A 23,379-nucleotide genomic window follows, 5' to 3' on the forward strand; every position below is an offset into this window, starting at 1 on the left:
GACAGCCCCAAAGCACAAGACTTAGTGGCGAGGTAACGAGATGAATTATTAGAGCTACTCTCAGCGGCTTCCTTGGAACAAGGCTCGGGTTTACTGTCAAATGGGACAGCAAATGTTCAATAGAATAAATAGTAAATACGTGGAATAAGTAAGTAAGTGTCTCACACATCCTTTTCCATGTTTAATTAAAATTAATAATTTATTGTTTTCCATCCATCCATCCATCCATTCGCTTATCCTTTTCAGGGTCGCTGGGGGCGCTGGAGCCTATCCCAGCTGTCATAGGGCGAGAGGCAGGGTACACCCTGGACAGGTCGCTAGTCTGTCGCAGGGCCAACACACAGAGACAGACAACCATTCACACCTAGTGGCAATTTGGATTATCCAATTAACCTATCCCCACAAGCTGCATGTCTTTGGACGGTGGGAGGAACCCACGTGAACACAGGGAGAACATGCAAACTCCACACAGAAAGACCCCGGCCTGATGGTGGAATTGAACTCAGGACCTTCTTGCTGTGCAGCAACAGTGCTAACCACCGTGCCACCGTGCTGCCGATTTGTTTTAATTCAAAAGCCTTTACATTTTTCATATTGTATATTTCATTTATAATGTTAAAAAACAGGAGTTAGATTTGCCCATCCTCCGCTCCAATCTTTAATCATTGACATGACAACAATTCTAGAGGGCAACATACAAATGTCAGTAGGGCCTGTGCCACCCCAGATGCCCCCTTTAGCCCTGCCCCTGTGCCTCTTTTCCACTCATGCAGTTCCAGACTCGCTAACGTTAGCTTAGAAATGGAGCAATAAGAAACTTAGTGCACGTACATCTCCGGCATCTTGTCCTCTGGCACTCCACCCAGGTAACAGCTGTTGTCAAATTGAGGGATGCCTTTTATGTTAGTCCTGATGGCATCGTTTTGGTTGTTCTTCACCATAAGTAGTTCATTCCAGATGATGAGAAACAGCTATATGGGAAAAAATGCAGCACGTCACAAACAAGTACACAATACTGACCACTAAAAGGAGCAATCCGAGTGATCGGCATGCTTTCAAAGTAGGAACATGAAAAACCACGCAGAGGGACTCACACTGTTGGGCTCGCCGTTGCTCATCTGCAAGAGCTCAGGCGGAGCCACGGGCTTGACGTCCACCAGAGAACCGTTAATATTATAGAAGAGCTTGACCTGGCCACGAAGCACCGCCACACACACAAACTGATTTTGCTGCACAGCAGACAGAAAAGAAATCCAGTTACAGAGGAAAATATACAGATATGTGTGTAATAAGTACAGTGGGAACCAGAGCCGGACATTTGGTGGCCATGACCCCGGTCCAGGAGGTCGACCCTTCCACTAACGGGAAGGTTGGCTGCTATGGTGCAGCTATCAGAGCCTGAATGTTAAAGTGCTGCTGCGCATGAGGCTTGTTCAGAGCTAATGAAGTACAAATACTTCTTTACTGTATTTGAGTAAAGAAGTTGAATAAGTGTATTTTTATACACAAGTACCTGTACTTCAGTAGAAGGACAGGACATCTGCACTTTTGCAGCTCGGGCCTGTTGTATAAAGCGCTCTGAGTGCTTGAGTAGAAAAGTTCATTCTTCCAGTTACCCTGTATAAGAAGTAACTCAAGCTTCTTCTGACGGCTCCGTATTTGCACGAGTGTCACCACAACAAACAGAGAATAACAGAAGTGATGATGACCAGGGAAGAAGTGCAAAACCTGCAAATGCGAATCCAATATGTCAGGTTATTAGAAGAAAACCTAGAACACGAGTGTGGAAATGAGGCAGCTTTGTGTGCTGCACGCAGCGACTGGACTCCAGGGTCAATAAAGCCTGATAATAAGTCATGTGGGCGTAGCAAGGTCACCTGATTACTCTGTGAACTCTCTTTATGCTGTGCATGTGATCTGTTTGTTCGGTGTATGTAAATATGTATATGTACTGTTCTCTTTAGTTCTTACAGGAGGAACACTGTCATGTCATTGTAGGTACAATGACGATAAACCCATTCTATTCTATTCTATTCTATTCTATTCTATTCTATTCTGTGTTACGGCCTTCAGCATTTTTGCTATGAACTGTAGGGGATTGTGTGTAAAGAGCACCCACTGCTGTGAATAAGGAAGTGCAACTAGCATCTTCTTTCATTATAATAGGGGCGGGGCTTACAAGGACAGGTGAGCAGCCCTCTGAGGGTCTGTGAGCGTATAAGCAGCGTTACCTCATTCTGCATCATCAGCAGGATCCCGTTCTGCGACTGCAGTTTGATTTCCTGTTGCACGAAGTAACCTTTTCCTGACTGAGAAAAATTAAACTTTGCATAGCCGGTCCCATCAAAGTACGCTCCATCACTGACATAGGGCTCAGAGGTGGCTCTTGTCCTGTTTGTTAAACACACACACATATTTAAGAGACAAAGTTAGGAGTTGAAACACACCAGAGTATCTCAGAAAATAACAAAATGATGAAAACTTTCTTTTTTTGTAAAGTCATCATTTAATAAGTGATGAACGTTCATCCACTCGTCTGTGAGCCAAGGGCGTAGATTTGGCATGGACGGAAGGGACATGTCCCCACCAATATTCAGCGATTATAGAATTGTCCCCACCAATAATTTGATCTCTTCGAGTAAAGAAAAACAAGAAAAAAAACGATCTGTCAGCGTCTCGTTCACCCAGCAGAGCAGAAAGAGTTAAATTACGTTCTCTACTGGAGTCCTACATCATGTGACAATTATGGCCAATGTGATTGGCTGAGCCTTTCAGGGAGCTCTGTTTAGTTTCAGCAGCGGTAAACCTGCGCTGCAAGGAGGAGAGGAGGACGGCAGCAAAGAGGAAGAAGCTGGATGTAAGAAAGTGTTTTTCAAAGAAACCTGTGAGTCACTTAAAGCCAAGTTCACTCATAAAATGTGTCACAATAACGTCACAGGCTGTGCCAGGCTTTGGCCCACATCAGTCTAAAACTGTATGTAACCATGAATAACGTGTTTTGGAAACTACCTGCACAACAGGCAGCACTGTTAGTTCTCTCAGTCTCAGAGCAGCGTTTCTAATTTTGATTGAAACTGTCAGAGGAAACGGAGCCTCGAGCAGCCAGGATATTAGTTTACAGAGGCTGTTAGAATTATATGTCTAACGTTAACATGTTGGTGACACGATAATTTCATCCTAATGGCACTGACGTATTCATAGGGTTAATGTTTGAGACAAAATGTCATGAGGTCGTCAGGATTTTGCAAATATTCCACCTTGTAGTGCAGTTTGCACAGTTTTAAAATGCACTCAGCCTACAAACATTACTGACGAGTCAAGATCTGCACAAAGTGACAGAAACACTGAAGCAGCTCCACGTTTTATTCTTATTGTCATGTATGTCCTGTTTGTCAGGTGAAGAACCAACACAAAGCTCAGAGAGTGATGGTGACACAAGATCACAGGTGAAATGATGACTTGTTGGTTCATGACTGTATTTGAAGCACATGTGTGACTGCATGTATGTGGAGTGTCTCACTGTTATTCATCAGCTGACAGAGGCAGCTCTGCCATGTTGTAGCTCAGAGGTGAAGAGGCGAGCTCACAGGTGACTGATGAGTTGGTGCTACAGATTAACTAGTATTTATTATCATGACAGTTGTTAGGCTGCTGATGTAAATTGATTCATTAGTGTTTATTTGACAAAGAGTCTGAATTGACATGTCTCACGTTTATATGGCACGAATCAATGTGTTATTTTATCAGGTGGAAATATATCCTAGTGCAGTCAGAGGGGAGGAGCCAGGGCCAAAGGTGAGGCACATCACGCACAGAATAATAATTTAATCTGAGGATAAAACGCAGGTACTGAGGCTGAAAGAAGCTTCAGTGCTCTCAGAAGACTAAAAACAGGGCTAAGGTCAACAATGACTCAAATGGGATTAAACAATGCTGCTGTATGTCCACCAGGACAGGCTGGACAGTATAGATGTAAAACCAACATGCCAGCAGTTTATCTCAGCTAACGAGAGGAGCAGGCCTGTGTTTGGCTGCTTCACATAGTGAACGTTGAGTTGTTGTGTGGGACACCAGTAGTATTAATGTCAGTTGCTGTAACAGTAGCTCATGCTTAGAATAGAAAATCCCAGCTCACTGATCTGATCGGGCAGTAGAGCCTAAACTGTTGCATAATGTTGCTGAGAGATCTTTGACTCTGAGGTCATCTTAGACGAGTAGTTTTATGGACAAACCCAGCAGGTCACTCAGTGTTCCCTTAGTGCTGATGTGTCAGAGATGTTGGTGTAACTGAAGTAATGCTGTTAAGTCCTTAAAGTCATATTCTTTTATTGTTCTTTTATTTGAAGCTATTTTTATTTTTGTATGATACCTGATTTATATGGATTATGGCTGAAGTAAACTAAAGCCTGAAATACTTCGTCATTTGTTTAATAATTCAACTATGAATTGTGATTTTAAACGGTTTAAAAGCACGTAGAATAGCACATGTAGGCAAGTATATTTCTCCTCTTTTTATTAAGAAGCAAAAACAAAAAGGAAAAACAAAGAAACAGGGCAGGGTTCGGTGGTTGAATCATCCGTCCCCACCAACGCCAAAACCAAATCCACGCCCTTGCTGTGAGCGTCAGTGTTCAGCTATAAGCTTAAATTCAACAGAAAGAACACAAACGTTTGCATTTACACAATGATACTGAAATGAGATGCAGGAACAGCAGACGGACCTGGCACACGGTATGTCCACCGTGGTGTTGAGATTGAAGACGTCCACAAAGCTGTAGAGACTGATCACCTCCTCGTTCAGATAGTCCAGCTCAATGCAGCCCTTAAAGTTGGGCAGGGCGAGCACTTCAGGTGGCTAAAGACAAAAACACCAGAGAAAGTGGAAACTCTTCATTATTCCTGTGGTCGAGGCACTAATGTGTAAACATCAACGAGCCTGCGTACCAACACAGGCGTTCTCAGTTATTCTCACTCTGGCTCCACCTGCTCAGTTTTATTGTACTGACTAAAATAAGCGTAACATGCGGAAACGCTCTGTAACTGGTGGGTTTACAGCTCTTCCAGTACGTACTGTGAAAGTATTCGGATATCCTCCCACATAGAAGACGGTGTCATTGGCCGAGAGTTTGAGGAGCCCCTGATCTCCTTCAGCCTTCTCAGAGTATTTGCTGGTTGAGGTGTCCACAGATACGGACATCAGACCGTGCTGCAGCATCCTACGCGCACCAACACCGGAGCAGATCAATGCTACAACTCCTGCACACAGCTAGCATAAACATTCATGTTTAATCGAATGACACCGTGTTGTGTTACATCGTGCGCTTCACCTCTCCAGGGAGACGGTGCTGAATCTTCCTTTGGACTGGATGTCGTTTTTCATCTTCACAACTGCAGTTTCTCCTCCAACGTTAAAGTACCAGTGCAGCCGTTTCCCCACCAACGCCATGCCCAGGAACTCCTGACCCGGCTGCAAACCCCAAACACAGATTTAAAATACACGACACCTCCGATGTTCACGAGTCCTAAATTTATCCCAGTTAATAAAGACACACCCCGACGAGGACTGACAGACTTGACGAGCGACATGAAGTCCAATCTGTCCTCACACTTACGTTTTTGTTGCCGAGGTAAAACACAAACTGACTGTTGGAAGGATCCTGTCGCCGCGTCCGCACTGCGTCCGGCAGCTTGATGTGGAGCTTCATGGATGTGTAAGCAGCCAGGTCAGCCAGGTTAGGCGGCGTACGCACCTGAACGCCTGATCTCCCATTGAACTTCATGGATACGCTCACCTGGATGGGGAAGGAGGAAAAGAACTCGTAATGGACGTCAGGACAGGTCCGCTCCCCTCTCAGTATAAATGGAATCCGTCTCCACCTTCAGGTTTCTGGGAACCCACATCTCCACTGATCTCACCTGGACCCACAACGCCATCGCCCTGGTAACGAAGGTCGAGCAGCGGCTGCACTTCCTCCGTGTCCCGCTGCTGGCCTTCTCCCACTCCTCAGTCTCCCACACCTCCAGACTCACTAACAGCTTCCTCCCCCACAGCCAATCAGACTGTTAACAAACACTGGCCCCGCCCCCACACCCCACCCCTACACACCGACCTCACCAATCTGAGCCATGGTCTGAGTAACCCTTATCCCTCAGCCCACTCACACTCGGTCCTTTCCACTGCCTCCGATCACTTTGCCAGTATTTTGTTCTCCAATGTGTCTGTGTATGATTTTGTGTATATTTCTCTGTTGTCTATGATTTATATTTTATTAGGACCCACAATTTAGCTGTACATGTACAATGACGATAAAAGACTATTAGAATGACGTAATTTCCTTAGGGATTAATAAAGTAATCTGATTGTGATAAGGACCTCTGATGGAAACACATAGCACTGACCTCCAGGACTAAAAAATCAAATGAAAACCTGCAGTTCCTCTGACGTCCAGCAGAGGCAGCAGTGAGTCATTCCCATGTCAAAATTTTACATTCGAAATAAACATGTTTACAGCCTCATACACAAACTGTTTGGCCTCTATAGACAGGTGGGTGCTGACACAGGTGGCTGTAGCTGCTAGCTGTCGGCTAGGCTAAACTGGACCTCTGGACCGTGTTGTTGGAGTCTTTCGGAGCATGTTTAATGACATCATGTGACCAATAACACGGCTGCTGTGAGGTCACTGCACTAACACAGCGCCCAACTCAGCACTATGAGCAGGTATCTGTGATAACCAAGCTAGCTAGCAATAGCATCCAAATATGGCCACATATTTGGCTCTGTCCATCTTTTTATACAGTCTGTGGGTGTACCTTGTTGGCAGTATTGCGCGCCTGCTCTATGAGCTGTCGGATGCGGTTGATGTTCTCGGAGATGTTTGGCATCTGAACAGAGTAATTCTGCAGGTCGCCCAGCCTCTTCAAGAGTTCAGGAATAGCTTCACCCAGCCTGTGCACTGCAGACAGACAGACAGACATTTACAGCTCATGTCTCACCAGCGCCCCCTACGTGAGTGTTCAGGTAACATCCAGGCCTTTTTACCTGGTTGGAACACCTTTCAAAGGCAAACAAAATTAATGTCTGACACTCAATTTAAAAAATTACAATCTGAGATGTGCAGCTCAAACAGAACCACGGCCTAACCTTTGGAGGGCTCAGCGACCTGATGAATGATTAGAGACGAGTTTCATTTGTGGTTCCTGAATATTAGATGTCTGTCATTAGTCGCAGTTTTCAGTTTGACATGCTTTTATTTTGGTGGAGCTCATAAATAACCCCCAAACAGTTGTGGCAGGTGGCACCTTTGAACTGTTCCTGTAATTTGGTGTTATATACATAAAATCAAATTAAATAATTCATCATTTCTTTCAAACTGCTCATTTCTTCCTAAAGTCCTGAAATTCAAAGACATTCAGGTGAGTCGTGCTCTGGACAGTTCAGACGTTTGTGGAATTCGTCCGTCTTATTATTTTATATAATGTTAGTTCTTCGTTTGATTGTTTGAGTATGTTGGGTCTTCGTTGGTTCAGTCCCGAATTTTTCTTAGCTTTTCATATGCTCAAACATTATCTCTGTGTTTGGTTGCTTCCTGTTTTATTTTGAAAGACTCATGCTTTGTATTTGGATCTACTTCCTTTTGCCATTTGTATTTACTGTCTCTGGCTCGCTCCAGCTGTTTGGAATCTCTGTGATCAGTCGGATTTTGGATCGATTGTTTTGATTTATCAGGATTTAATCTCACTTTGACCTCAGTTTCTGCGTCTGCCTGTGCTCGGGTCTGAAATCTTTCGACCATCCCCACAGCGCATGGCAGCGAGCGTTTATCACTCACCGGTGTTGTTGGCGTCCATCAGGGCGGTGTTGATGTCCTCGCTCGTGGCGTTGGCGTCTCCGTAAGTGTGCTGCCATTCATCCAGCTTCTCTTTGATAGGACGCAGGGTGTCGTTGATGCCGGTGGCCGTCCTGTTTGCCTTAGCCGCTGTTTGCTTGGCTTCGTTGACCTGTGCACTGATGTCTGAGCAGCACAGAAGAAGAAGACGATAGGAAGCCGTGAGCGGTGAGGAGTCACGTGGGAAACCTTAAATACCCAAATTGTGTAAGCGCAACGTGTTTTAAACAGTCGTACTTTTGGTGGCGTTGAGGTTGCTCTGGAGCGCCTCCAGGTCCTCGGTCAGTTGAACCTGTTTGGTTTTGGCGTCCTGGAGCCGGCGCTGAGCATCTTCCAGTCGTGGCCTCAGAGCTGCAGCAGAAAAACGAAGGTGATGCAAACTGAAGATGAAAGGGTTCATTTATGAATCTCTGCAATCCAAACTGGGCTTACTGGTGTTCAGGTCATCATTCAGCTTCTCCACTTCATCCTTCAGATCCATGCTGTGGTTCTTCAGAGACTCCGCCTTCTGACCGAGGTTCTGGCCCTTCACGCTCTGAAAACAAGACCAACACACTTTCAGTTTCGGTTTTTAAAGTCACCTCAAAGGACAAACTTGTGATTTTGGTTTTTTTTTTTACCTCTAATGTGCTGTTGGTAGCCTCGCTGGCCATCTTGGCGGCCTCCTCGGCCTGCTTGATGCTGACGACGATCTTGTTGTACGACTGCGTTACGTCTATGAATCCGTCCTTCTTTGTTTCTGCGATCAAACTGCAGACAGACGCACACAGCTTTTGGTTTGGTTTCATGAAGCACAAGAACTAAATGTCGTACACCTACCTGGACAGGTTCATGGCCAGGGCGCCGAGTAGCTCAGCGTGCTTCTCCGCCTTCTCCACCAGCGGGATTTTAGAGTTAGTCTGAGACAAATTCTGAACCTTTTGGGCCAGCAGCATCCGGGCGCCATCCAACTGAGCTGCAAGGTGCTCGTACTCCTGAGGGAGAGAAAGAGCTGAAGGGGACGTAGCCTGGTCAAGGGGAGGTAAAGACCTAAAGAAGAAAGTTTTTGATCTTCAACAAGAATTCTGATTCTGAGCCTGCCAGAGCAACGAAACAGTCCGAGCTCCAGCCTCAGATCAGTGAGCTGCAACCAGCCATGGTTCACCATTAGCAGGTGTTAGCATGTGTTAGCACTGTTAGCAGGTGTTAGCACTGTTGGCAGGTGTTAGCACTGTTAGCAGGTGTTAGCACTGTTGGCAGGTGTTAGCATGTGTTAGCACTGTTAGTAGGTGTTAGCAGGTGTTAGCAGGTGTTAGCACTGTTAGCAGGTGTTAGCATGTGTTAGCACTGTTGGCAGGTGTTAGCATGTGTTAGCACTGTTAGTAGGTGTTAGCAGGTGTTAGCACTGTTAGCAGGTGGCAGGTGTTAGCACTGTTAGCAGGTGTTAGCACTGTTAGCAGGTGTTAGCACTGTTAGCAGGTGTTAGCACTGTTAGTAGTTAGGACGTAGATTCCGGCAGACTGAGAACACTTTGAGGGCTGAATCACGGCTGTGCTGAAGATGAAGCGGCCCCTGTAAATCTGTGACGCATGCACACACAGACAAGTTTAATGTGTGACATTCAAACCTCTTTGGAGTTCTGCACCATGGACCACACGTCGTTGTTGACTTGATGAAGGTGATCTGCAGACACGTTCAGCTGTTTTCTCACCTCGGTTGACTTCATCTGCAGGTCCACCACCCTCCTCTGACAGACAGACAGACAGCGGTTAGTCATCACTTGGTGTTCTCCACGTTTTCCATGTTCCTTCCTCTGCTGCTCTTACGTTGTGGTCGTCCAGGCTTTTCTCGTTAGCGTTGTTGATCTCGGCAGCTCTCGCCGTGTTGTTCACGGCCTCATTCAGGGCGTCTCGGAGGTCCATCGTGTCAGCGTGGAGGCGGGAGAGACGGTCACTGATGGATCGAGTTAGGTTGTCGTTTTCCTCGTGACGGTCCACCAGCTGCCTGCTGACCTGATCCAACACTACGAGAACACAAGACACAGACGGGCGGTCCTGTCAGCTCAAACACAAACCTGCTCATTAGCTTTTAAACGCTGAAGTGACATCAGCAGCGAGTCAGAGACATTTAATAAAACCATCAAACATCCAGATGTTGCAGCAGATACTTCATCCCTCGTTCTCGGGCAGGTGTGAGCTGGTTCACAGGTCCGACGAGCTGCTGGAAGTTTAACTCGTCGTCTGTGACCCTGATCTGATGTTCATGTCTTCTCAGAGCGCGTCTGGTTCCTCCTGACACTGTCGAATGTTTCATCCCGTTCTGCGAATTCTGCTTCATGCAGAGTTTGGGTAAGTTCGGTCTCTTCCTGTGTTAATGTCCTGGTTCTGTATTAGTTCTCTTGTTTATAGGGCTGCACGATTTTGCATAAAATGAGAATCACGATTTTTTGGCTTAGAATTGAGATCACGATTCTCTCACGATTTTCTTTTCCAGTATAAATATTTATTGCACTTATTAACTGCACATCAACTTCGTAACAGTTGAGACTGAACATAAAAACAATAAATAAACATAAAAACAACAAATGTCTCACGTTTTGTTGTTGTACTGCTTGAAATTCCGTCTCCACCGTTGCTCGACGCTGCGTGTACAGAGCAGGTAGTGCAACAATAGAAAAATAGTTGTGGGACGGCACTGTGCAGCGTTTGTCTAGGGTGTTGATCATTTTCCTAAATCCCTCCTTTTGCACAGTGTTGATGGAGCCATATCTTTGGTCAGGTGATAAGTGATAGCCTCCGTGATGTCTTTGTGCCTGCGGGAGGTCGACGGGTATAGAGAAGCGCTGTATAAGGTTCCCGTTATTGGTGTTTGGGTGGTTGACCGGGACGGATTTTCTCCTGTCACTTTCTCGTCATCCCTGACGTGCTCTCCGTTGTTTTTTCCTGCTAATTTTAGCATCACACGGCACAGCTTCTGTATCACGTGGTATAAGGCTCCGCCCTTGTCATTTGTTGAGCAGGAAGAGTGAGCGCTTGTTTTCATGCAGAGTACGTCCCGGATCAAAATGCGGTACAATCGTCGTCTTTTTTTTAAAAATCGTTGTCATTTGGAAATGAGATCGCACATAAGTATGAATCGAGATCGCGATTTTCTAACGATTAATCGTGCAGCCCTACTTTCCTGTTTTACTTTGAAGGTCGTCTCTCTCGTCAGATCGGTCTGTGGGTTAGACTGAGCGTGCTCATCACAGCTGATTAAAATGAATAAACTTACGTTTCTCAGCCTCTGCCTTCTCTTTGTCGGCCATCTTCTTCTGACCTGTGCAGCTCCTGTGCCTCATCTCCCTCAGCATGGCCTGCACCTCCCTCATCTTCCTCTCCCTCTCCTCGCCATCCTCCTCTGCCTCCGTCTCGTTTAGCGAAGAACTGTTCGACCTCAGCAGAAGTTCTGTGGACACACAAGCACAAGGGTCCAAGCATCGCTCTGCCTCCTGTCAGGTCTTCAGATTTGAAACTCTGTTCTCGCGCCGTACCGTTTATATTGGCGCTCACGTTCCCGAGGAGGGACAACACATCCTCGGCCCGCCGGTACGTTCTGTTTGTGCCACTGTGTAGCTCGCCGACCCGGCTGGTCATTGCCGACGTCTGGAAAAAAAGACAGCTGTCAGATTTTATGTGTGTTAATGACGCACATGTGATACAAACCTGTGTGCTCTTCTTCCTGCTGCCTGTAAAACGTCGACAGACAGTTTGAACAAACGGAAACCGAACTGGCGTCGAGGAATCGTCGCCGTGAGTCTGGAATGTTAGCGTTAGCCTACGGCCCGGTGACAGGTCTGCATCATGAAGTCAGGTTTTTCCGATCACCCGTGAATGCACCACCGGAGACACAGCAGACCCCGCCCTCCTCGCTGCCCTGGCTCAGGATTAAAGCTCAGAGAAGAGCGGGCCTTTACAGGAGGCGCTCCCAAAGTGTGGATCTGGACCATCGGAACAATCGCGTGTGTGTGTGTGTGTGTGTGTGTGTGTGTGTGTGCGCTCCTCACTTTGTTCTGCAGCTCGTCGATGTCCTCACTGATGGTGCTGATTTCTGCCTCCAGCATGTCGGTGCGACTCAGGCTGTCTTGCAGTGTGTTGTTGTAGTCCTCAATGGCCCGCTGAATCATGGGAAAGTGAGTTTGATTAGTGCCCCTGCAGCACGGTGCTCGCAGCCTCAGGTGTGTGCTTGTGCGTGAACTCACAGCGGCGTCCTCCATGGACTTGTCGAGGCTTTGCAGCTGAGCCCGGGCCACGGAGCTGGCGTTCAGGCTCCTCAGCCGAGCCGACGCCGACAGGAAGTCGTCGTCGAGCCTCTCCAGATCCTCCAGCAGCACGACGACGCAGCTGTCGCACACTGAGAGAAAAACGCACACGCTGAGCTTCACCGGATTACAAACGCTGCAAAGAGCCTCTGAGTGTGTGAGACTCACGCTCGCAGTGGATGCCGTGCAGGTCCTCCGTCGGGACGCTGTACCTCTGCAAACAGACGTCACACTGTCGGCCCGTCATCCCGTCGGGACAGCGACACTCTCCTGTGCGCGGGTCGCAGTGTCCTCCTCTGCAGTCACACTCTGCAGGTGAGGGAGGGGCTTCAGGTTAAACACACCAACATGCAGCGCAGTGACTGATCAGGCCGCTGCAACTGCCTCACACTGACAGACATCATCTGTTATTGGTCAGATGATGTCATTAAAGGCCGTCAGAGCCTTTAATGACATCATCTGACCAATAACATGGCGGCATGGTGTTAGCAGGTATCTGTGTGTGTGTCACGCAGTAGATGTTCCTGTGCTAATCTACCTGAGCTCTTGCTTTCTAACAGTCACATGCACAGGGAGGCTTCAGAGAGCAGCTTGGGGTCAGTATCACGCCCAAGGATATTTGGCAACCAGACTGGAGCAGGTGGGGATCGGACCGCCAACCTTCCTGCCAACCTTCCTGCCAACCTTCCCGCCTACCCCTCTTTTGTGTGATGATGTTTGTGTTTCCTCACTCTTGCAGCCGTTGGGTCCGTAGTCCCAGAATCCAGGAGCGCACTGCCGGCAGCTCGAGTCGCTCACTCCAGGCCTGCAGGTGCACTGACCGCTCTGAGGGTCACACGGCTGGACGAGCGCCGCAGCGGCGTCACAGTCACACTTACGGCAGCCGGAGCACGAGTCGAAGCCAAACGAGCCATCCTGAGAGGAGGAGTAACAATAATCTGAATGAGCATTTTAGAATAACATACGTGTTCTGAAACTGAGCAAACACGTCACCAACCGCAGGACTGACCTCTGACCTCGTTACATCATGAATCACCTGACCCAGCACGCCGTTTCTCCTCTTATACGGCTCGTTTTTTTGTGACTCATTTAGAAAAACGTATGTTTCCGTTGTATGTATGTTTTTAAAAAGTATTCACAGACCTCTTTCTGTCATCACTCTGTGACAGTCTGAGCTACATTCATATGTTCTAAAGATGGCGCCGCCGCGTGGATCACTGTCGACTCCTCGTGCGGCTCTAGACCACTTCCAACATGGCGGCCGTGTTTAAATGACAGATGTTGTGGTGATGTGACCTCAGAGAGCGCTCTCACCTCGCAGCGATCGCAGAGCGGCCCGGTGACTCCGGGCTTGCAGCGGCACTGTCCGCTGTGCGGGTCACATGACTCGGTTCCACACGGAGAGCAGTCACACTCTGCATTAGAAAGCACACACACGCTGAATCCACCTGCAGCCTGCACTGCCAAACCTGATCACGTGACCGCGGGACGCCGAACTCACGGGTGCAGTTTTTGGCGTTAATGGCGTCGCCGTAGTAACCGGGGGCACAGCTCTCGCAGCGCGGCCCGGCCGTGTTGTGCATGCAGCTGAGGCAGTGTCCCGTCAGCGGGTGGCAGTCGGTGAACAGCATGTTGGGGTCCGAGTTCCCGCTGCAATCGCACGTCTGACACCGGCTGCCCAGAACCACCGGGTTGCCGTAGAAACCTGGGGCACACCTGTGAGAGAGGCCGACAGGTGAAGCATTTTTAACTGAAATACCTGATGATTATGATGGATACACAGCGTGTGGCGTTTTCCTTCCTACCAGCATCATTAGTTTGTATATTTAACTTTATCATTCATTTCATAAAATTATTAATTTTTATTTGATTTCTTAATGACTGAGAACGTTTCAGGGTGATTTCAGCACCATCAGCCCTCACTTCATCCTCTGTCTGAAACAGGCTGTTTAAGCTCCTCCCCCTGCAGACCAACATTCTTTCTGATTGGCCCTCTTACATGGGTGGAGCTCCTGAACCCTGAGTATTTGGAGACGAGGTCGCCCGCTGACCTCACTGTGAGGAGCATGTTTAGTACGGACGTCTGGAGCGCGGCTCCACTCGTTTACCTTTCGCAGTTCGGTCCGGCGTAGCCGGGCATACAGCGACACTGCATGCTGTCACCTCTCTGCACGCAGCCCTCTGCAAAACTACAGACAGACAGGAAGGAAGAAGAGTGAAAAACTACAAATCAGGACAGCATCAAAGCACGTGGGAGACTCTTAGTTTGAAAAACAGGAAATGTTACTTGTGGCGTTCCTCAGGGCAGCAATGTGGGGCCTTTAACATTTTCAGCTTCCATATTTACTGATGACTAAACACTAAATGCGCCTGAATCATTGAACCTTAAATTCATGCTAAATTCCCAGTATTCCCAACAAACATACAGGAATGGGCTGAGGCATAGGGAGTGGAGGTACTGACTTGTTGGATGGAGCTCTCAGCGGGCAGGGGCAGCTGGAGCACGTCACGGCCTGACCATCCACGCTGTTGTTACCTAGGAACCCCCCCTGGCACGTCTCACAGTGGTCGCCGGCCGTGTTGTGCCGGCAGTTCTGACGGACAGAGACAAGAATGGTTAGAGATCCGTGACATCAGAGCGAGAGGACGTCAGGAGGCAGCGTGCAATCAGAGCTCCTCACCACACAGATCCCAGATCCATCCAAACACTGGTCCGAGTGTCCGTTACAGCTACAGGGAACACACTTCCCCAGGAACAGGCCGATGGTGTCTCTGTAGTACCCCGGAGCACATCTCTGCACACACACATCACGACCTTTAACCTTTATCCGCCATCACCGCCTCCTCTTTGCGAGTCACCACCCCAACAAACCCAGATCCAAACCCCGTCCCTCACCTGGCATGAGTCTCCCAGGTAGTTGGCGGGACACATGCAGATTTCCACATTGTTGGCGTGGCGTCCAACAGGCAGGCTCTCTGCACCCTCTAGCACGGCGCCACGCAGCGACACGGACTGGGCTGACTGGGAGTGCAGGGCTCGGATCTGCAGAGACTCCAGCCCGACCAGAACCATCATCAGCTCCTCTCGGGACACCGGGTTACCGGTCCGAAAGTGACGGAAACTTCCCTGTAAGCACAGGAAGGACACGAAGAAAACATCGTCATCGGCTCCGCTGTGAGGTCACGTTCTGACATCAGCTGAGTGACAGGTACAGGTGCACTAGCTGACCAGAGCTTACGCTGCACAAGTGTTTACAGGGAACCTCTAAAACGGCTTCCTGAGGCCTCTCATGGGGTCAGGAGTCAACAGCTTTCTAATATCACAGAAGAATGCACAGGTGACGTTACCTCAACGATGTGGACGATGCCCAGGTGAGGCTCCTCAGGGGACGAGTATTCTCTCTCCATGAACACCAGGGTCATCTGGTTACCCTGGACAACAGAAACAGGAAGTAAAGCTGTCAGCATGCTAACACACAGCTAACGCTACATATGAGAGGGCACAGGTGTGTGTGTCTGTGTGTGCACGTGCGTGTGCGTGCTTTGCACCTTGAGGATGATGTCGGGTTTCGGGGCCTCGGCGGGCAGAGGCAGCACGTCTCCTCTCATGGTCTGCGTGTGCAGACGGTACCTGAGATAGCCTCCGTAGGAGGAGACCTGTGCAGACAGGAGCAGATCAAAGCTCAGACACAAACAGAGCACCACGCGGCGTACAGGCTGATGAAACACAAAGCGCGGCCTGCAGTTTATCTGCGACAGATAAAACCTGCACGTCTGCTGCGCGCATGCAGGTTGCAGCAGGCTGCCATCTGAAGCCGGTCGTTGGAGCGTAACAGCGGGGGATTTAACCGTCAGAATAAAGGGTGACGCTTTCACACATGAAAGCTGCTGATCTCCGTCTGAGCCTTTGGTCGGCTGTGTGGGACGTGTCTGTAACAGAGCGAGGGATTCTGGGACTCTGTGAGGCCGTAAGCTTTAAAAACAGATCTGCACCTGGAGACGGCTCAGGCTCACTGCTGGCTCATCTTCACCCTCATCCTCTCTGAGTGCACACAGATCCATCAGATAAAGGCGTGTTCAGACTCCAACTACCCGTCCGGTTCTTACAGCACCTGACTGATCTTTAACTGGAATAACTCACCTTGTCTCCCAGGTAAGTGTTCGGAGCGTGCCAGTACAGCTCCTGATAAACATCGGGCACGTCGGTGATGTCGGCCTCTACCAGGTCCTGATCTGGATACACGATTACGGGGACTTCCTGCCTGTCGGCTCCCAGCAGCACCCAGCCCTCCATGTCCATGACCTGCAGAGACGACGCGGCTGCTGTGAGGCTCAAAGTCAGTAAATCAGTGAGCATGTGGAAACGTCACAGCATTCAGCAGCTTTCTGAAACTCTGTGAGCTTGAGTCAGGATCAGCTCGCTGCAGAAAAACTACCACAAACATCAGGTTGTGTTTAACAAAACAAGCATATTATGGGATGTAGACGAGCACCTCGGTGCGCCTCATGCTGGAGCTGTGGCAGCGGCCGGTGGCTCCGAAGCAGAAACAGCTGGTGCATCCTTTTGGGTTGGTCGGGTCCAAGTGGAACGTACCATCTCTGCACTGATCACAGCGAGGACCCTGGACGTTCTCCTGCAGGGGGAACACACACACACACACGCACGCACACATACAGCAATGTCAGACACACAAACATGACAGACTCGTGTACGTTTGTGCGTTTGTGTACGTGAGTGCAAACCTTGCAGAGACACTGTCCTGTGGACGGGTCACACACTTCCTCCTCGGCCCCCGCCTCGTTGCAGTCACATGGTCTGCAGTTGGGGTAACCGTAGAAACCGGGGGCACAGCGGTCGCACTGACGTCCGACGATGTTGTTCTGACATCTGGAAACAGAAAACGTTGTGCTGAATCTCAGCTTCTATAACCTTTGACCTCTGTCTGTGTGTGTGAGCATGTACTCACATCTTTGTGGGATCAAAATTGGAAGTTTACCAGCCTTGTGGGGACCAAAATATCCGTTTGAGGACATTTTTTGTGTCATGGTCACAGTTAGGTTATTGTGAGGTTTACAGTAAGCGTAATGAATACCTGACATGTGTGTGAGAAGTGAGGAAAGACACCTACAGCTGCAGTCTAGGGTAATAACACTGTTCACCACAAGGTGGTGCACTGGGTCAGCGTGAGCTTGATTACATTAGATCATTAAGAAGCTGTTCTCTTGTGTGATGGCAGCCTTAGGAAAGGAGGCGGAAGAGAAATGAGGTTATAAACAAAATAAACTTTAGAGCTTTTTATTGTCATTGTGCGGTTTCTTGCACAGTGAACCACAAAGGTGCAAAAGTAAAGAAAACAATATACAACGAGGAAAAAGAGCAAAATCTATGTATAGATATATGTGAGTAAACTATATACATGGTGTATGCGTAGAAACACTGAAACAGAAACATTGTGGGGCTGTATACAGGGCAGTTATATAATATATTAAATAAATAAATAAGAGTGGAGGGGCTATGCTCATTTGGGGTGGGGATGGTAATTCCACTGAGACCAAAATGTTGCACAGAACAAGGAAAGACTGAGATATTGCACATGAGATGGCAGCAACATAGTTGATCTGCCCCCTGGTGGTGAAAACGTGCATAACGGACACGAGAGAGGTATCAATCTGAAATTGAGCTATCCAAAAAAACCTCGGAGTTTGTAAAATTATAGAAACTTCACAAAGAAATGTTGCAGAGGATCAGGCAGTCGGAAAGTTTAAACCTGGCAGCTTCAGAGAGCACACAGCCACCGGAGCGAGACAAACACACACAACCCCTCTTTGTCCTGAGGTCGCTTCCTGTTCGTCTTACCTGCACTGCCCACTGAGCGTGTCGCAGCTCACATCGGGCGCGATGATGCCAGCGTGAGAGCAGTTGCAGACCTCGCAGCCCACCAGCGGGTGGCAGCCAAACGTCTGAGGCTCGCACTCGGTGCATTCTGGGAGGACGGTCCTCGGCGGGCAGATGCAGTCCCCCGTCACCGGCTCGCACAACCTCGAACCGCAGTTACAGGCTGCAGGTGACACGGGAAGGTGAGTGAGAGCAGGAACACAAGGGAGCGAGACAGGAAAAACCCCACGCGCCTTCTTCGCAGCAAAATAAAAGTTTTATGAATAAATAAGTGTGAATCTCAGACGCCGTCCCTGCAGCGTTTCATCGCGCAGCCTTACACTCGTCTGCACACTTCAGTTGTTCCATTTTTCTGCTTAAAGACGACTTGAAAATACAGGAAAGGTGAGATGGTGAATGATCTGTTCAGGCGAACACTCACGTCTGCAGTTGGGGAATCCCCAGTAACCCGTGGCACACGTGGAGCAGTCTCGTCCAATCACGTTGGGCCTGCAGCGACACTGACCGCCAAAGCGTTCGCAGGTGTCGCTCTCAGCTCCGACTTCGTGGCAGGCACAGGGCAGCGCGCCGTTGTTGACGAAGGCTGACAGAGATATGGCCGAGCTGAGGCAGAACGGCGAGGAGGAGGGACTGCGGGAGAGAGGAAGAGTTCACATCTGTGGGGATGACGCTAACACGCTAAACTACTGCCCAGCATCTTCACCCGCTCACCTGATGTAAAAGCTGTTTTGACCGCAGAGTCTGATGAAGTCGTAGGATTTGTCCAGCGGCTCCTCGCTCAGGTAGCTGGAGCTGTAGCTCGACTCAGGAACAACCAGCAGGTAATCCTGCAGACACGAGGAAGAACGTCAGCTGCTGCCTCATCTCCACCTCAAAGGAAAAAACTATCCCTGAACGTCATTCTGCAGCATCAAGCGTAGCTGTGATGCAGAGCAGCGACACTGACCAGCCACAGCGTCTTCCCCGCAGGTATCTGCACCGTGACGAGTAGCTCGTGGTCCGTCACATCCAGAATGATCTGATTCTCCGACACCAGGACGTCACGGCAGCCGTAAGCGTGAGGACAGAACGAGGCGTTGACGTGTCCTGAGAAACAGGAACAAAATAGAGCCAATCATCAGCCCCCAGCACCAGAAGCTGCAGTTCCTCTGATGCCCAGCAGAGGCAGCAGTGAGTCAGTCCCACAGGCTTCTAAATGATTTTAAGCCTAAAAGTTTGCATTATTGGGGGCGTGGCCTCTGTTACTGACAGGCGGCTGTAGCTGCTAGCTGTCTGCTAGCTTCACCTGACCTCTGGGCCTGTTTGTGCTGTTGGAGCCTTCAGGAGCATTTTTAGTGACATCATGTGACCAATAACAGGGCGGAGCTCCAGTTTTGATGCACAGTGAGATTCATGATTTTGATTGGATGTTACTGATTAGCAGGTATCGCTGTGTGTGTGATGCACATGCAGTCTGAACATGTTTCATTACAGCTTTGAAAACTGAGCCTCAAACTCCAGCCACAGGTTTATGTCCATCTTTTATATACAGTCTGTGGTGAGAATAACCTGACTAGCTTGTCATCACTGACGGTGATGCAGCAGATCCAGGATCAGACTGTGTCCTTACCCTGCCAGATCCGCCCCCCGTTAATGAAGACCTGTACGGGGTAGGTGGGGTGCAGAGGCTGGTGGTAGTGGAGGATGAAAACGTAGCGGCCGAGGGCATGGACCCGGGCAGAGTACATCACTGCATTCTGGGTAAAGGAGGCGACGGGAGAGGAATGATTACGGTGTCAGACACATTCGTGGGATTTTTATCGATCCTTTAAAATGTGTGCACGTCTCAGTCGGGTTCTGTAACTCCGTTATGTTTCACCTGAGATAAAAACGGATCGCGTGCGACGTCACGCATATCTAAACTAAACACCCCCCAACAACACGCCCCATCACCATCAGTACCTGCAGCGAGTCCAGCCGCACGTGGTCGGTGTTTTCCGCTCCGAACGGCGGTCTCTCCAATCCCATCCAGTCTGGCTCCTCTCTCAGAGGAGGCGCAGCAGCAGGGGAGGCGGGCTCCTGCAGGGTGGAGGAGCTCTGGCCCTCCTTCAGGAACAGAGAGTCTGACGGGGTCAGGAAGCGTGAGGGGACGCAGGAGGAGCTGTCAGGTGAGAAGTGTCCGTGCATGCTGATGCAGTGGACGCGCGGGGCTACGTGCTCCATGCTGAACTGCTGTCTGGGCACCAGGTACACTTTGTGCTGAAACACATGTGCAACACGCATTAGGATCGAGCTGATCAGGTGACCGATCATGTGATGCGAGAGTGACTCTCACCAGGAAGAAGGTGGCTCGGTCAGCGGTCAGCTGGATCTCTGCGTCTGAGGGGAGGGAGAAGACCGCCACTCTGTTCCGCTCGTCGACGGCCACGACTCGACACAGGAAGCTACACACGCACGCACGCACGCACGCACATTTAAATGACTTAGCATGAGGCAGCGCGCTTTCAAACACGTCCTTCTCTGTAGTGGGGGGAGGAGCCTTGCAGCTTACCTGTATCTGCACTGCAGCAAGGTGACTCTGTGTCGGTGCGTTCTCGCTCCCGGCACGTTGACAGTGACGGACAGCGTCTGAGGAAGCTCTTCTTCGCTGGAATACTCGAGGACCAGGACGTAGTCGCCCGGAGACGAGAGGCGCCCTCGCAGCTCGACGCTGATCTGCGCAGAAACCGAAGACGTTAATTTAACCTGCACGTTTCACCTGTGGACACATTTCACGGCTGTCTTACATCCAAACCGCTGCAGACGGCCATGTCGGGGTGACGCGGGGAAACCTTCTCGGTCGGGCAGGGGCGGGGCAGGTGGTTGTCGTTGCGGCAGCTGGCATCGTTGCCCGAGATGGAGGGGAAGGAGTCCAGAGACAGGTACTTGTAGAGCAGACAGCTGAGAGAGAGACACACACATCAACGCATCTAAACATCTGCTCCTCCCTCCGGGCTCGCGCCAGGGATGTGTGTAAACACGACGCTACAGAACCACTAACAAAAGATGAATGACGTGAGCGTATTTACTTCTGGCTGGCGTCGGGGGCGGGGCTGTAGGTGCAGGGCTCGCTCACTCTGATCTGCAGGATGGGAGCTTCGTAGTAGGCGCTGGGCAACAGCACCAGGTAATCCTGCAGGATAGAGCAGCAAAAGTCATTCCCTGTGCACACGTGGTGAGGGGAGCAGCACGGAGGCCTCCTCACTGGGGTGGCGGTGGGTTGCAAAGTGGTTTACAGGTGTGCAGCAGCAGCTTACACAGCCTCATTCTCAGAATTACAAACAGCTGAGCCATGATTTGTCACCACCTGTGTATTTGCACGTGTTTGCGTCTCACCAGCAGGACTCCCTCCGCCTCGATCACCACGGTCCAGGTTCCCGGGTTCAGCACGAAGGGCTCCACAAAGGGAACGTTGACGAAGGTCGGCTCCACGCTGGGAGCGAAGACGATTGGCTTGGACTGTTCGGAGCCTTGGACACAAACCGAGACGTTAGGAATGAGCACAACACGCATTCCTCCCCTCTGCTGCTCTGCTACTCAACTTCTACTGATACTTTCATGCGATTGGTGGAGAACCTACCTCTGCGGCTGCCCTGATAGGCTGTTATTTTACCCTTGGTGGTGGTGCCCTCAGAGCTTATGTATCTGAGGATGAAACGAGTCAGATAGACGTCTGCCTCGCTCATATAAACCTGAAGCCTCACCGCAGTCTACGAGGACATCGTCCAAACAGAGGACAGGAGGGAGGGGAGAGGGAGGTTGGAGGGCAGACAAGATCAACATTTGTCCTCAAATCCCTGAAACCTGCACTGATCTGTGGCCCTGAGGAAAGACACAGCGCCGCCACCACCAGCAGCCAAACGCAGCCGAAGCGCAGAGACCGAAGCGTCGCGAGGAAATCGAGAGAGAGTAAGAAGACTTCCCACCTCTCCTGATTCCTGCGCTGCCATGGAAACACAGAGTCCCCTCCCAGCACTTACAGTTCCCGCAGTGGTGGCTCCGGCCGTCCTCCACGACCGTCATCCGGCCCCAAACATCCGAACCTCGCCGGTTAACATAACGCAGCACCACAAAGAAGACGTCCGGAGAGTCGACCGACACCGACACCAACACCTTCGACTACCAAGGGAGCAGAGAGCAGGACGAGGAGCAAAGTAGAGGATCAGAGGAGGCGCACAGAGCGGAGGAAAGAGAAGGAGGAAGACGAGGGGCAGGAGAAGGAAGAGCAAAAGAGACGCTGAGTAAAGGAGGCAGAGACGACAGAAAACACCGACACAGAAACCAGGACAAAGCGACATAATACAGTCTGTCTGCTACGCTCACACGGGACAGGAAGCAAACATTTGAAATGCATGCAAGAGCTGAGACGCAGTCCTGCGACATGTCCCAGCAACATGCAGCTGGGCCACAGTAACATAATTACACAATAACTGCACACACTCACACATTATTTTAAACAACGTCAATCAGATCCTTCCAATAAGGATGAAAAACATCCTACAGCTCATGTGTGTCTGCTGTTCCTCTGCCGTCCAGCAGAGGCAGCACTGAGTCAGTGTTTGGTGGATAATCTTCTCTACAATCGAGTTTGCACCATTAGGGGTGTGGCCAACAGAAAAGGTCAAAGGTTATGGTCCTACCTGAATTGGGGACATCTGAGCATAACCTCTCCAGCTGAAGTTGGGGAACTCTTGGGGGTTGTAGCCGAATCTCACCGGCCGGCCGTCCAGCATGCTTCCCTCCTCAATCTCAAACTTCAGGTGATGGAGGTCAGGGAAGTAGTGATCCGGACGAGGTCTGCCGGCACAGGAAGTTCAATGAAGTGAAACGCACAGGCATGCTGGGATGAAACACGGACTGAAGAACTACAGAAACTCAGGCCGTGACGACCCGAGGCAACGACAGACATCTCTACATTTAACCACATCTGTCTGTTACAGGAGACTAGAACTATGGGAAATGGAGTCCTAACTTAGCTTCACTGCAGTTAAACTTCCTGAAATCTGTCTGAGGTGTGCTGAACTCACAGGTTACACTTTGGCCCCTCCACGCTGGGTCTGCAGCGACAGTGGCCGCTCCTCTCGCCGCACGAAGGACCCACGGCGCCACCGATGTCACACTGACACCCTGAAAAAACAACAGGTTAACAGCTGAAACAGCACACCTGTACCTGAGTGCTCAGAGCACCGCTCACCCCGGCAGCCAAAGTAGTCGCTCTCCTGCAGGTTGAAGAAGCCATCTTTGCAGGTGGAGCAGGTTCCGCTGCAGACGTTGGGCTTACAGTGGCACTGACCGCTCTC

The 23,379-nt window shown here is 49.9% G+C and overlaps 1 protein-coding gene across 2 annotated transcripts in view; it reads right to left on the minus strand.

The window, feature by feature from the left end:
* Positions 1-23,379, minus strand: part of lama5 (laminin, alpha 5) — a 73,686-nt gene that overhangs the window by 9,556 nt on the left and 40,751 nt on the right. For both annotated transcript variants that reach the window (XR_014917113.1, XM_085443416.1), the window contains exons 20-66: positions 23,274-23,379; positions 23,107-23,206; positions 22,720-22,876; positions 22,060-22,198; positions 21,416-21,549; positions 21,109-21,212; positions 20,827-20,980; positions 20,592-20,755; positions 20,376-20,484; positions 20,003-20,299; positions 19,671-19,797; positions 19,008-19,147; positions 18,773-18,888; positions 18,483-18,691; positions 18,023-18,224; positions 16,909-17,053; positions 16,659-16,799; positions 16,307-16,468; positions 15,715-15,822; positions 15,514-15,597; positions 15,062-15,292; positions 14,847-14,960; positions 14,629-14,759; positions 14,274-14,354; positions 13,667-13,881; positions 13,480-13,580; positions 12,897-13,080; positions 12,334-12,474; positions 12,106-12,257; positions 11,911-12,021; positions 11,398-11,509; positions 11,139-11,312; positions 9,692-9,888; positions 9,493-9,612; positions 8,706-8,860; positions 8,507-8,636; positions 8,319-8,421; positions 8,124-8,237; positions 7,830-8,012; positions 6,811-6,953; positions 5,613-5,792; positions 5,328-5,467; positions 5,072-5,216; positions 4,722-4,855; positions 2,232-2,391; positions 1,095-1,229; positions 832-971 (exon numbers count right to left, since the gene is read on the minus strand). Coding sequence is in view for 1 of the 2 variants with exons in the window: in XM_085443416.1 (XP_085299542.1) it covers positions 832-971; positions 1,095-1,229; positions 2,232-2,391; positions 4,722-4,855; positions 5,072-5,216; positions 5,328-5,467; positions 5,613-5,792; positions 6,811-6,953; positions 7,830-8,012; positions 8,124-8,237; positions 8,319-8,421; positions 8,507-8,636; positions 8,706-8,860; positions 9,493-9,612; positions 9,692-9,888; positions 11,139-11,312; positions 11,398-11,509; positions 11,911-12,021; positions 12,106-12,257; positions 12,334-12,474; positions 12,897-13,080; positions 13,480-13,580; positions 13,667-13,881; positions 14,274-14,354; positions 14,629-14,759; positions 14,847-14,960; positions 15,062-15,292; positions 15,514-15,597; positions 15,715-15,822; positions 16,307-16,468; positions 16,659-16,799; positions 16,909-17,053; positions 18,023-18,224; positions 18,483-18,691; positions 18,773-18,888; positions 19,008-19,147; positions 19,671-19,797; positions 20,003-20,299; positions 20,376-20,484; positions 20,592-20,755; positions 20,827-20,980; positions 21,109-21,212; positions 21,416-21,549; positions 22,060-22,198; positions 22,720-22,876; positions 23,107-23,206; positions 23,274-23,379 (6,824 nt within the window). In the remaining variant the exon portion in view is untranslated. The remainder of the gene's footprint in view (positions 1-831; positions 972-1,094; positions 1,230-2,231; positions 2,392-4,721; positions 4,856-5,071; positions 5,217-5,327; positions 5,468-5,612; positions 5,793-6,810; positions 6,954-7,829; positions 8,013-8,123; positions 8,238-8,318; positions 8,422-8,506; positions 8,637-8,705; positions 8,861-9,492; positions 9,613-9,691; positions 9,889-11,138; positions 11,313-11,397; positions 11,510-11,910; positions 12,022-12,105; positions 12,258-12,333; positions 12,475-12,896; positions 13,081-13,479; positions 13,581-13,666; positions 13,882-14,273; positions 14,355-14,628; positions 14,760-14,846; positions 14,961-15,061; positions 15,293-15,513; positions 15,598-15,714; positions 15,823-16,306; positions 16,469-16,658; positions 16,800-16,908; positions 17,054-18,022; positions 18,225-18,482; positions 18,692-18,772; positions 18,889-19,007; positions 19,148-19,670; positions 19,798-20,002; positions 20,300-20,375; positions 20,485-20,591; positions 20,756-20,826; positions 20,981-21,108; positions 21,213-21,415; positions 21,550-22,059; positions 22,199-22,719; positions 22,877-23,106; positions 23,207-23,273) is intronic.

Source organism: Copadichromis virginalis, linkage group LG20, assembly GCF_057382275.1.
Source record: "Copadichromis virginalis isolate Kocher_CV1m ecotype Utaka linkage group LG20, C_Virginalis_male_GT1.1, whole genome shotgun sequence".
In the NCBI taxonomy this organism is placed as follows: domain Eukaryota; kingdom Metazoa; phylum Chordata; class Actinopteri; order Cichliformes; family Cichlidae; genus Copadichromis; species Copadichromis virginalis.